The following is a 14409-nucleotide window of genomic DNA, read 5'->3' as shown; positions in this document are numbered from 1 at the left end:
GCTGACGTTTCGGGCCTAGACCCTCCTTCAGTACCCTCTTCATGCTTTCTCCCTGTACCCTTTAATCCCTTTAGCCCTAATGCTATATCTAAGTACTTCTTGAAAACATTCGATGTTTTGGCTGTAATTGTTTTCTGAGGCAGGGACTTCCACAGGCTCACCACTCTCGAGTGAAGACATTTCTCCTGATCTCAGTCCTAAATGATCTATCCTCTGTCTTTTATTCTGTGCCTCCTAGTTCTGTACTTAGCGGTCATCAGGAACATCCTTCCTGCATTTACTCTGTCTGATTCTGTCAGACTTTATAGTTTTCTATAAGATTCCCCATCTTTGTCAACATCAATGAATGTTATCCTTACAGTTCCTTCATACTTAAGTCTGGCCATCCCAGGAATTATCCAGAAACAGTGTCCCCCAGTCTTCCAGCACCCAAATCTGATGTTCTGTCTCTTCCCATTGTTGAAATTGTTTGTCTTCCTTTTGTGGAATGGTGACCCCCAACCTCACCCCGTTGCGCACACTATTTTCATGGAATGACTCGTCATTTTGCTGCTTGTCTCCAGGTTGATCAGTCTTGGAGGAAAGAACGCATTTTGCATGTCCCGGTCTGCAAGACCGACTGCGAAGAATGGTGGTTGGACTGTCAAGATGATCACACGTGTAAGAGCAACTGGCATAAAGGATGGGACTGGAGCACAGGTGAGTGCCTCTTGCCCTCTGGCTCCTGGGCAGTACGTGCCAGACGCACTCAGCTGCGCATTTAGCTGTTGAGAAAATAAGAGCATCAGGGTTCGGGTCTTGAAGAGACCATTTGGCCCTTCAAGCCTGCTCCAACATCCAAGATTATGGAAAATCATTGGAACTGGGAGGTGTTGAACATTTAGAAAAGGTGCCAGTTTATATAAGTGGCCAAGAGGGAAAAGGTGCATAAAAGAATGAGTGTTGGATCTTACCAGAGGAAAAGAACTGAAAGACAATGTGAAATAGGGAGTACAATTCTAAAGGGGGTGCAGGAGCAGAGGCATCCAGTTGTGTAAATATGCACAGATTGTTGAAGGTGACACAACTGGGACAGCAGTTAGCAAAGGAGCCTGAATTTTATTAATAGGGGCAAAGAATACAAGAACAAAGATGTGATGTTGAACTTGTATAAGATACTTGTTAGCCCTCAGCTGGAGTATGGTGTACAGCTGTTGGGAGAGTGTAAAAATGATTTACAAGAATGGTTCCAGAATGAGAAATTTCAACCATGAGGATAGGTTAAAGCGGTTGGGACTGTTCTTGGAGGAGAAGGCTGAAAGGAAATTTGATTGAAGATTTCAAAATCACTGTAGATTGGATGGATAGAGTGAGAGGGCATAGACCTGAAGTGATGTGTAAATAAAGTAAGGGTGATGTGACAAACAAAAAATCCACTCACTGAGTAGCTAGAATCTGGGAATGCACTGCCTGAAAATGTGGTGGAGCTAGATTCAATTGAGGAATCAAAGAGGGCATTGGATGATTATTTGACAAAAATGGTGTAAAAATTTATAATCATACAGTATGGCCCTACTCATCTGTGCCTACCACACATCCCAATCTGACCTGGTCTCATTTGCCAGCATTTGGCCCATGTCTCTGTAAACCCTTCCTATTCATGTACCCATCCAGACACCTTTTAAATGTTGTAATTGTATCAGTCTCCATCACTTCCAGTGGCAGCTCATTCCATTCATCTACCATCTGCATGAAAAAGTTGCCCCTCAGGTCCTGTTTAAAATCCACCCCCCCCATCCCCAACCTTAAACTTATGACGTCTAGTTCAGGTCTCCCCCACACTAGGAAAGAGACTTTGGCAATTCACTCTATCCATGTCCCTCATGATTTTAAAAACCTCTTTAAGGTCACCCCTCAGGTTCCAACACTCCAGGGAAGGTAGCCCCAGCCTATTCAGCCTCTTGTATAACTCAAACCTGCCAGTTCTGGCAGCATCCTCAAGTCTTTTCTGCATACTCTCAAGTTTAACAACAACTTTCCTACAGAAGGGAGAATTGTACGCAGTAATCTAAAAGAGGCCTCACCAACATGACGTCCTAACTCCTATGCTCAATGTTTTAATCAATGGGCGCAAGCATGCCAAACGCTGCCTTCGCTATCCTGTCTATCTGCGCTTCCACTTTCAAGCAACGATGTACCTGCACCCCTAGGTCTCTTTGTTCAGTGACACTCCCCAGGGCCCTACCATTAAGTGTATAAATCCTGCCCCCGGTTTGCCTTAACAAAATGCAACACCTCATTTATCTAAATTAAATTCCATCAGATCAAGGTTCCATTGTATTCAGATAATCATCTTCACTGCCCACTACACTGTCTATTTCGGCTCATCTGCAAACTTACTAACCACAGCTCCTGTTTTCAAATTACATGTTTAAGTGGGTCAGGAATTAAAATAGTTAGGTGCTTTTGTTTTGACCAGTGCACACCAGGTGGGCCAAAGGTCCTTTCTCAATGCTGTAACGTCTAAAACTCTAGGTCAGGTATGAAAAGAAAATGCTGATTATTTAGAACCAAATTCTTTTCAAAGAAGCTGGTGGATGGAATAAAGATTTCCTGCACCGTCTCCATTTTATACAAAGTAACACTCGAATTACAAAAAAAAAACTCAAACAACCGTGGATGCTGGAAATCAGTAATGAAAACAGAAAATCCGGGGAAATCTCAGCAAGTCTGAGAAATAGAAATGGTGGGCAGGGATGTGGAGATAAAGGAGGAGATTGATACAAGGGAATAGAACCAGTGCAGACATGGTGGGCTGAATTAATGAATGAAATGAGATGCAAAGATGATTGAAGTAAGACTGGTGATTTGGCCTTTCCACATGGAAGTACTTCATGGCTCTGTCTTACAGCTGATGAATCCAAAATATGTCTAGATGATTGATTGTGTTGAAAAAGACTGCTCTTGGAAGAAATAGTGCTAATATGTAATGAGAGATCTATATTAACAACAGAATTTATGTAACATATCTCAAGCATGCAAAGGTAAGGAATAGGAAGGCTCTGGTCAGACTGCGTTTGCAATATTGTGAACAGGTTTGGGCCCTGTATCTAAGGAACGCTGTTCTGTCATTGGAGTGGATCCAGAGGAGGTTTACAAGAATGATCCCGGGAATGAAGGGCTTGAGGAGCTGTTGCGCTCTCTGGGTCTGTGCGCAAAGGAGTTTGAAAGGATGAGGGGGATCTGATTGAAACTTGCAGAATACTGAGAGGCCTGGGTAGAGTGGATGTTGGGAAGATGTTTCCAGTAGAAGGAGAGACTAGGACCTGAGGGCACAGCCTCAGGGTGAAGGAATTACCCTTCAGAACTGAGATAATGAGGAATTTCTTCAGCCAGAGGGTGGTGAATCTGTGGAACTCATTGTCACAGGAGGCTGCAGAGGCCGAGTAATTAAGCATATTTAAGACAAAGATAGGTTCTTGATTGGTAAGGGGATCAAAGATTATGGGGAGAGGGCAGGAGAATGGGTTAATAAACATCAGCCATAATGGAATGGCCTAATTTTGCTGCATAATCTTATGGTGTTATAGCCAAAGTCAAGGAGGGAAGGGAATGGAAGAAGCAAAGATGGACCAGGTGATGGGGAAAGGAGGATCGAAATTGGGAGCAAAAGTGATTGATTTAATTTTTCCAATTCCAGACGACAGCGGGAAGCAATGCTGATGACATCATCAAGATACCAGAGAAAGAATTATGGTTGGGGGGTTGCTGAATAAAGAGTGATGCATGCACCCCACAGAGAGTCAAGCTTAGCTGGGCCCCATGTGAATCTTTGACTTAGAGAAAATAAAATGAGTTAAAGTAGAAGTTAATCAAAGTGATAATGAGCTAAGGTGGAGGACTACACTAGACTACATTCCTTCTTTCTCCCCACTTGACTGGCTCCCTGCACCATGATACGGTGGTCAGGTTGCTCTGACCACTCTGCTCTGCCTACTCTCACGCACACAATCTACTCGAGCCTGATAGACAGTGTACAGGCTTGAGGCTATTCAGTTTTTAACTTTATAACTTGCCTTATCTGCCTAACTCACCGGCACACCCTTCTCTATATGGGCCAATCTTTATAAAAATTCATCCTTGAGATGTTGATATCAGTGACTGGGTCAGCATTTATTCTCCCTCCTTTATTGCTCTGAGAGCAATTAAGAGTCATCCACATTGGCGTGTGCCTGAATCACAAGGCGGCCAGCCTGGGGAAGGATAGCAGATTTCCTCCCATAATTTGTGAACAAATTGGGCTTTCACTGCAATTGATGGTAGCTGCTCGGTAACCATTGCATCAGCTTTTTATTCCAGATGTTTTACTGAATTAAAATTTCACCATTGAAACAGGATTCAGATCTATATCATAAAGCGTTGGCCTGGTGATCTGGATTACTAGTTCAGTGACATTACCGTTATGCCACCCCTGATAGAAGACCCTATATTGAACTGACTGCATTGTAGTATCTGATGCTCAGACTCCAGCTCATCGAATCTGTGTTGACATTTGACAAGCCATAGCACTTAGCCATGGCAATGACATTTGCATTGACCTGCAGCTCTCGGATGCTACAGCTGCAAAGCATCACCTGCCCTGATGATTTCTCTTTGCTTAATTTAACTTCTCAAGTCACAAGTGTAAAAATATCCCTGCTGGGGCTCTTGTGATACATTGGTGGCATCCTTACTTCTGGCCAGTAGAAATATTGTTAAACTCAATTGTACCTATGTTAAAATTTAGCTAAGGAAGTTACACAATTATTGCAATTGCTTAGGGGCCCTCAGTGATGCTTTAAGCCACTGCCCATCTCACCAAACCTGCTTACCTAATTAAAGTCTTCAAAGCACTCACCAGCTTCTGGATACCGAGAGAAACTGCATTTGCTTCCTGTCCATGTGCATCAAATGCCCCTCAAGTTAATACTCAGACCTCATTACATGCTCTGTGTGGTAGAAGAACCTGCCTACTCTTGTAAGGAACTGAGGACACTTATCGTTGATTGTAGCTACTGCATCAGCTGTCTGTCATTATGTTAATGCCAACCGGCTTTCACGTGATTGACAGGTAACTGCCCCTACCAGGCATTCGCTGTTGACTAGGCTCCTTTACTAGCTTATGATTTCAAAGTTCTGAACTAGAGTCGAAATGCTAATTTGAAGAAGAATTTCCAGAGATGAAAGATTTGTCCACTGAGGAGAAATTGAACAGTTTAGGGCTACGCTTGCTGGAGTTAAAAAGAATGAGAGGAGATCTGATTGAAGTGTATAAGCTACTAAAGAAATTAACAAAATAGATGCAGAAGGGATGTTTCCCTTTTGGGATAATCTAGAAAAGGAGGTCATAGTTTTAAGGTTCGGGATAACAGATTTAAAACAGACATGGGGAGGGATTACTTGTCTGAAAGGGTCATGAATCTGTGGAATTCACTACCCCAGTGTGTGATGGACATTAAGTAATTTGAGGAGGAGATAGATTTTTAATTAGTAATGATTAATGGATGGTGGGGTGTTGGCAGAAAGGTGGAGTTGATGCCAAGATGAAATCAGCCATGATTGTATTAAAGTAATGGAGCAGTGTGGCATCAACAGCCCTCGCAAAACTGGAATTGGTGGGTATCAGGGGCAAACTCTGCTGATTGGCATCATATCTGGTATGTTTATGAAGGTGGTTCAGGTTATTGGAGGTCAGTCATCTCAGCTCCAGGACATCTTTGCAGGAGTTCCTCAGGGTAGTGTCCTAGGCCCAACCATTTTTGGTTTCTTCATCAGTGACCTTCCCTCTGTCATAATATTAGAAGTGGGGATGTTCACTGCTGATTGCACAAAAGTCCGCTACTCCTCGGATACTGCAGCGGTCCATGTTCAAATGCAACATAATGTGGACAATATTCAGGCTTGGACTCACAAATGGCAAGTAACATTTGTGCCATACAAATGCCATGCAATGACCATCTCCAATAAGAGACACACTCACCACTGCCCCTTGACATTCAATGGTGTTACCATCACTGAACCCCTCACTATCAACATTCTTGGGTTACCATTGACTAGTAACTCAACTGGACTCACTAAATAAACATAGTGGCTACAAGAACAGGTCAGAAGCTAGGAATACTGCAGCGAGTAACTCACCTCCGGACTCCTCACTTGCCTGGATGAGTGCAACCTTAAAAACACTCAAGAAGCTTGATGGCATCCAAGATAAAGCAGCATGTTTGATTGGCACCATATCCATAAGTATTCAGTAGCAGCAGTGTTTACAAGATGCACTGCAGAAATTCACCAAAGAGCGTCAGGCAACACCTTCCAAACCCACGACCACTTCCATATATGTGGACAGGGACAGCAGATACATGGGAATGCCATCCCCTCCAATCCACTCACCATTCTGACTTGGAAATATGGTACCATTCCTTTAGTACTGAAAACAACAAATGCTGTAGATCACAGCAGGTCAGGTAGCATCCATGGAGAGAGAGCAAGCTAATGTTTTTAGTCTAGTTGACTTTTCATCAGAGCTGATGTAAAGTGTGGAGGGGGTCAGCATTTATGCTACAGTTTGGGGACAGAGGGGTGGTGGCTTTGGAGTGTAGATTGCTGGAGGAGAAAAGATATTGAAAGTTCTGATGTTGCTCTCTTTCCGTGAAAGCTGCCTGACTCGCTGTGATCTCCAGCATTTATAGATTCCAGCATCTGCAGTAATTTGTGTGCTATTCCTCAGTGTTGCTGGGTCAAAATCTGGGAGTTCCCTCCCTAATGGCATTGTGTATCTATCTACAGCACATGGATTGCAACAGGTCAAGAAGGCAGCTCACCATCACCGCCTCAAAGGCAACTAGTGTTGGGCAAAAATGCTGACCAGCCAGTGATGCCTACAACTCAAGTGAATGAAAGTAAAGAGAGATTAACTTGCTCCCATTTCTGGTTCTTATGGTATGCTTTACATGGACTTTCAGAAAGCATTCGAAAGGCTCCACTTAAGAGATTAACGTGTAAAATTAATGTGCGTGAGATTGGGGCTAGTGTATTGATGTGGCTAGAGAACGAATTGGCAGATAGTGAAAAAAAGAGTAGGAATCAATGGGCAGCCAGTGTCCAGTGCGGTATAGCAGGATTCGGTGCTGAGACCGCGATGAGAGAGCTAAATGTAATGTCTCCAAGTTTGTAAATGATACAAACTTGATGGGAAGTTGAGCTGTGAGCAGGATGCAGTGATGCTTTAACGTGATGTGATGTGAAGATGCTGGTGTTGGAAAGGGTGGACACAGTGAGAATTCACATGACTCCAGGTTATAGTCTAGCAGGTTTATTTGAAATCACAAACTCTCAGAGCCTCATTGCTCTTTCAGGTGATGTCACCTGACAAAGGAGCAGTGCTCCGAAAGCTCATAATTTCAAATAAATCTGTTAGATTGTAACCTGGTGTCGTGTGACTTCGCACTAGGTATGATTTGGATACTGCTTGCCTGTTGAAGTGTAATGCGGATAAATGTGAGGTAGCAAAAACAAGAAGGCAGACTCTTCTCTGAAAGGCAATGCATTGGGAAGGGGGCCGATGCAATGAAACCCGAGCATCCTTGTACACCAGTTAATGATAGATACAGCAGGTGGTGGGGATGGCAAATGGTATGTTAGTCTTCATAGTGAGAACATTCAAGTACAGTATTGCAGGGATGGCTTGCTACAATAGTACAGAGCCTTGGTGAGACCACACCTGGAATATTGTATCCAGTTTTGGTTTCCTACTGGAGGAAGAACCTCAAGAAGGACATCACTAGCCTTGGAGCGTGTCCAGCGGAGATTCACATCGATGATCCCTGGAATGGTAGGTTTAACGTACGATGAATGGCTGAGGATCCTGGGAGTGTACTCATTAGAGTTTAGAAGGTTGAGGGGAAATCTAATAGAAACTTCCAAGATAATGTATGGTTTAGAAGGGGTGGACGCTAGGAAGTTGTTTCCATTAGGCGGGGAGACTAGGACCCCTGGGCACAGCCTTAGAATTAGAGGGGGTAAATTTAAAATGGAAATAAGGAGACATTTCTTCAGCCAGAGAGTGGTGGGCCTGTGGAATTCATTGCCACGGAGTGCAGTGGAGGCCGGGACGTTGGATGCCTTCAAGGCAGAGATCGACAAATTCTTGATCTCACAAGGAATCAAAGGCTACGGGGAGAGTGCAGGGAAGTGGAGTTGAAATGCCCAACAGCCATGATTTAAATGGCGGAGTGGACTTGATGGGCCGAATGGCCTTACTTCCACTCCTATGTCTTATGGTCTTAAGAATGTTCTGGCGATGGAGGGAGTGCAGCAAAAGCTTACCAGACTGATTCCTGGGATGGCAGAACTGACATATGAAGAGGGTCTGGTTTAGTTAAGGACTGTATTACCTGGAGTTTAGCAGAGTTCGGGAGATCTCAAGAAATCTATAAAATGTTAACAGGACTAGAGAAGATAAACTCTGGAAGAATGTTGCCAATGTCCAGGGAGTCATGGTCTAAAAATACGGGATAGACCATTTGGTGGCTGAGATGAGGAGAGTCTTGAGCCTGTGGAATTCTCTACCACTGAAAGCTGAAACATTGAATATTTTCAAAAAAGGCGATTAAATATTGTTCTTGGAGCCAAAGGGATCGAAGTGTTGGGGGAGAAAATCGGAACAGGGGTTGATCATATTGAATGGCAGTGCAGGCTTGAAGGGCCAAATGGCCTACTCCTGTTCTGATTTTCTTCATTTCAGAGAGATTCCCACTTGCACAGATTCCCAAGTTTGTACTTGTGGCTCAATGCAGTTAAGTCTGTGATCCCGTCACTTTTCATTGAGCTTAATGAAGGTGTTCAACCTGCAACTCTGACATTTACTGATTAAGATTTTGTTTTCTTTTCCTGAAACATCTTATTTTAGGAGTAAACAAATGCCCAGAGAAAAGCAAATGCCAGAAGTTTGCTCAAGTTTTCCCAACCCCCCGGGACCTTTGCGAGAAGGTGTGGAGTAACTCGTATTTGTTCACAGAACATGATCGGGGGAGTGGCAAGTGTATTGCTATGTGGTTTGACACCTCAGGCTCCAAGCTGAACCCAAATGAAGAGGTTGCACGGTACTACGCCATTCAGAAAGGTCTGATCGCATCCTCTTCCACTGTTGAGCTGACTCTCCCACTGTTCCTGACTCTATTGCTGCTCTCTGTCTTGCCTTAGCTCTGCTGGCTGTAACCAGAAAAAGAGAGTGGACTGCTGGAATGCAGCTCTTGCATTTCAACTTCTGTGTTCATTTGCTCTGCTATTTCTTGATTTTCAAACCAAAAATCCTTTCCTTTTTTTTGTCAAGCCAATCCCCTGGCTGAGAGTGGGAGTGGTGGTGGTGTAGGGAGAGGAGGAGATGTTGCTCTTGCCACCACTGTCATTGCCTATGGATAAGCGGCAAAAACACAAGAGGATACATTTATATAGCACCTTTTGTATAGCAACCTCAAGACATTCCAAAATACTTTACAGCTAATGAGGCGCTTGTAAACTGTAGTTCCCTGTTGCAATATAGGGAACAGTGGTGGCCAATTTGTAAACATGAAGTTTCTGCAGATATTTTTCCAGAAAGTGTTATTAAATCATCCACGGTGTAATGGAAGGTGTCCTCAACAGTGTGATCAGGCACGACTTAGCAATAAACTACTCAAGTCCACAGCTCTTAACCTCATTACAGACTTGGTTCAAATGTGGACAAAAGAGCTGAATTCCAGAAGTGAGGTGAAGTGACAGCCCTGATGTCAAGGCTGCATTGCACTTAATATACGTAAGATCATAAGACATTGGAACAGAAGTGGGGGTGTAGCTCAGTAATTGTTGGACTCATACTTGGTACAAATGAAGTTGGTTGTTGGAGATCAGTCATCTCAGTTCCATGGACAGTAATGTGTACGATCAACAAGAACCACAGTAACAACTTGCCAAAGATCCTTAGACATTGCCTGCCAAACCCACAACCACTTCCATCTAGAAGGCAACAGATACTTGGGAGCACCATCCCCCTGCAGACTCCCCTCCGAGCCACTCACCATCCTGACTTGGCAATATATTGCAGTTCCTTTGGTATCACTGGATCAAAATCCTGGTGACTCCTCCCTGCCAGCATTGCGTACAGCACGTGGGCTGCGGTGGTTCTCGAAGGTAGCTCAGCATCACTTTCTTGAGGGTAGTTAGGGATGGGTCATAAATGCTGGCCAGCCAGCAATGCCCATCTCCTGTGATGATGAGGCACACTCTGCCCCTTTGGATCAGTGTAAAAGGCCTCCCTGTTCCAAATGGGAGGAAAGCTATTTCCTATCTTCTGGCCAGCATTGATTCTGAAAGTTAGCATCAATAAGAACAAGCTATCCAGACACCTACTGTGTTCCTATATGTGGCAGTTTGCTGATTTTCTTGTGTCTTCTATATTGTAGCAGTGACTGTACTTAGAAAGTAATTCGTTGGCTGTAAAGTCCATATAAAATGCACACCTTTCTTATTAAATCAGTTTACCTCTGTAATCTCTTCCAGCCCTACAACTCTCCAAGGTCTCTGCACTCCTCCAGTTCTAGTCTGTTATGCATTTTTGATTTTGATTAGACCCTACTAGTGACTGTGTCTTCAGCTCCCTGGGCTCTACATTCTGGGAGCCCCTCCTTAAACCCCTCAGCCCCTTGACAGAGATATCAAGGTGTAGAGCTGGATGAACACAGCAGGCCAAGCAGCATTAGAGGAGCAGGAAGGCTGATGTTTTGAGGGTCTAGGCCTGAAATGTCAGCCTTCCTGCTCCTCTGATGCTGTTTGGCCTGCTGTGTTCATCCAGCTCTACACCTTGTTATCTCAGATTCTCCAGCATCTGCAGTTCCTACTCTCTCTGAAACAATTTTAGCCCCTTGACAGATCTCCCTTCCTTTTAAGATGCTCTGTAAAGCCTATCTCTTTGACCAGTTGTTTGCCGTCATAATTCCTGACGTGTGTTGGGGGTCAAATGTTTGACACTCCTGCCGAGCATCAACAAACGGTTTAACGCATTAAAGCTACTATAGAAATGCATATCAATAAACTGAAGCACTTAACGTGGATATCTTCTGATTATCAGATGATTTTTCATAATGTGTAAATTTAAAGTGTAATTTCTAGTTCAAACAGCAATAACAGCCACATTTAATAATTCAAGTGCTGCCTTTAATGTTCTATACTAAACTTTATCTAAAATTCAGGGATTTTCTATAACACATTTCCTATTAGCTGAATGTCTGCAACTTTTTTAATGAGTGTAGCTATAATTTGATAAAGGACTGTAGTTTTTGTAATTTCCCTCTGCATCTGTGCAGTGAGTTATTTGCACACTTCATCTGATGAAAGAGCAGTGCTCCAAAAGCTTGTGATTTCAAATAAACCTATTGGACTATAACCTGGTGTCATGTGACTTGTGACTTTTGACTTTGCACAGACCAGTCCAATGCTGGCACCTCCACGTCGTTATTTACATGTGATCAGGTTCCGTATTATTAGAGCACTTTAAGAGCAAAATATTGTTTTCCCCCTGTGATCCCAAAGTTTGAGCCTGGGCTGAGTGTGAAGCCTGAAGGCTGTGGGTTTGAATCTCACAAACTTGGTGCAGCATCAAGAGGCCACGACCAGAGAAGTGGTGCAAAGTCAGTGGGTGCAGCCTTTTGGGTGACGTGCATAAACTGGGGCCCAGCCTTTCCCATGGGGTGGCATTCAGTCTTAAAGAAAGCCATCTAACATGTTTGTTTTAAAAAACACATGATGTGGAGGTGCTGGCGTTGGACTGGGGTGGATACTGCTGTGTGGCTCTGACTTTAAGAAAAGCACGAGGATTGTCGGATCACTCAGTTTATTCAATCAATGATAGCGAGGTCTTGCTGTATGAAAATTGCAGGTTTAGGTTTTCATGTAATGACAAGGGCAATTTAAAAAGTACTTCCATGGCAGTATGGAATGTCCTTGGACTAAACGCTTCTGGTTAAGTAGACATTGAGTTGCTTTTCTTTTAAATCTCTCATCCTCCATCCAACACAAGCTGTTTGGCAACTTACCACGATGAGCAGGACACACTACATTTGTTTTGTTTTCATTCTAGTGAAACTGAAATGTGTTTTACTTCAGAAGGAAAAAAATTTAGTTGCTTTGACATGACCCACTTGAGAAAGTGTGCTAATATTCATGCATTGCTGAGCAATCCAATTACTCCAATTTATCGAGCTGATGGACTCCAGCGAACAGGGAACAGGTTTTTGTACTTAAACAACGGCGTGACAAATTAGTCAGTTGCTAATCGCAGACAAACATGAGGATTGACCAGGTGGTTGGCACTGAGGGAAAAGGTTGCGGGAGGGTGGAGGAGGATTGGTCAGATGAAGTTCAGCTCGGGTAGGTGTGGAGTGATATACTTTGGGGGGGTGGGGGGGGCGGCGAAAAGGAACAAGACAAGGGAGAATTCAATGAATGGTGGGACACCAGGAAGCTCAGAAGGAGCAGAGGTATCTTGGGGTGTTTGTCCACAGATACCTGAAAGTGGCAGGATGCATTAATACGGTGGGTAAAAAGGCAGATGGACACTTGCCTTTCTCAATAATGGTCTAAATAAGAGCAGGGAGGTGATGTTGGAGCTGTACAGAGCTTTGGTTAGACCATAGCTGGAGTACGGTGTGCAGTTCTGGTCTCCTCACTATAGGAAGGATGTGATTACACTGAGTGGGGAGGTGGGGGGAGTGCAGAGAAGATTCACCAGGGTGCTGCCTGGGATGGAGCAGTTTAGCTTTGAAGCAAGGTTAGATAAGCTAGGATTGTTTTATTTTTGGAACAGGGAAGGTTCAGGGGGACCTGATGGAGGTGCATAAGATTATGAGGGGCATGGACAGGGGGGAATAAAAAATGGTTATTCCCCTTAAATGAAGGATCAATAACAGGGGGCATAATTTTAAAGTAAAAGGCAGGAGGGTTAGAGAGGATTTGAGGAAAAATGGTTTTACCAGGGGTATTGCGGGGAAAACCTCAACTTTTTCAGAAAAAGTACTAGGAAGAGCACTTCATGCCATAATATTTAACATTCAAGGTTTTTGTTGTCGGGTGGGGCTTGTGTAGATTTAGTATAGTTTAGTGACACAGATTTGATGGGCTGAAGGGCTTCTTCTGTATTGTATGATTCTATGGTATTTGTACAAGCTGAAACTCTAACTCCTCTCAAACCCTGGCATACGTACATATACACACAAACAAAAACCAAATTAACAGTGGAGAAATAAATTTAAACAAAAACCAAAAGAACTGCGGATGCTGTAAATCAGGAACAAAACCAGAAATTGCTGGAAAACCTCAGCAGGTCTGACAACCTCTGTGGAGAGAAGACAGAGTTAATGTTTCAGGTCCGGTGACCTACCTTCAGAACCGATGGTAACAAGGAAAAGCGTAGTTTTTATACAGAAAATAGGGTGGGTGTAAGGAGTAAACGATAGGTTGAGATACAGCCCAAAGAGAGAGAAGAACAGTTGGATAGACAAAAGAGTGGGTAACAATCAGTTTAGGAAAATGAATGGCTGCTAATGGGGACTATTTCTGGCTAACAATGCGTGGTATGTAATAGCAAACCAAATGATAACGTAGGGTAAAGGTGAGGGGGGACGGTGGAGTTCAAAGTAGATGTAAGGGGCAAGTTTTTACACAGAAGATGGTAGGATTCTGGAGCACACTGCCAGGGGGGTGATGATGGAGGCAGATACAATAAGGGCATTTAACGGACTTTTAGATAAGCACATAAATATGCAAGAAATGGGGGGATATGGACCAAAGGCAGACAGAAGGGATTAGTTTAATTTGGTATCATGTTCATCCCAACATTGTGGGCCCATTCCTGTGCTGTACAGTTCTACATTCTACCCAGGCCTGTTGTGTAGGGGGTTGGGGTAAGGACATGGGAGAAGGTGCCTTAAGCCCTAAAATTGATAAACTCGATATTGAGTCCAGAAGGCTGCAGAGTTCCTTCATGGAAAATGAGATATTGTTCTTCCAGTACCACCAGACACATATTCCCCACCCCTCCTTTGTCAGCCTTCTGCAAGGGCTGCTCCATCCAGGACACCCTGATCCATTCCTCCTTCATTCTCACCATCCCCCCGCCCCCCGACCAAACAGCTCCACAGCACCATCCCCTGCAGCCACCAAAGGTGCCCATTTACCTCCTCCCTCCCCACTATCCAGGGGCACAAACATACCTTCCAGGTGATGCAACACTTCACCTGCTCTTCCCACAATCTAGCCGACTGCGTTTGCTGCTCACAGTGTGGTCTCCTGTGCGTTGGGGAAAACGAAGCATAGACTGGATCACTGCTTCGCAGAACATCTGTGTTCTGTCCGCAAAAA

General features: G+C 43.9%; 1 protein-coding gene across 5 annotated transcripts in view; it reads left to right on the top strand.

Annotated features, from left to right (window-relative positions):
* The window catches only part of folr (folate receptor), a 33911-nt gene extending 22474 nt beyond the window's left edge, over positions 1–11437 (top strand). For all 5 annotated transcript variants that reach the window (XM_048533459.2, XM_048533462.2, XM_048533457.2 and 2 more), the window contains exons 4-5: positions 564–699; positions 8927–11437. In XM_048533459.2, coding sequence (XP_048389416.1) covers positions 564–699; positions 8927–9219 — 429 coding nt within the window. In that variant the 3' untranslated portion in view covers positions 9220–11437. The remainder of the gene's footprint in view (positions 1–563; positions 700–8926) is intronic.
* The last annotated feature ends 2972 nt before the right edge of the window (positions 11438–14409 follow it).

This window comes from Stegostoma tigrinum, chromosome 6, assembly GCF_030684315.1.
Source record: "Stegostoma tigrinum isolate sSteTig4 chromosome 6, sSteTig4.hap1, whole genome shotgun sequence".
NCBI classification, from domain to species: domain Eukaryota; kingdom Metazoa; phylum Chordata; class Chondrichthyes; order Orectolobiformes; family Stegostomatidae; genus Stegostoma; species Stegostoma tigrinum.
This window is presented reverse-complemented; position numbering and strand designations above follow the sequence as displayed.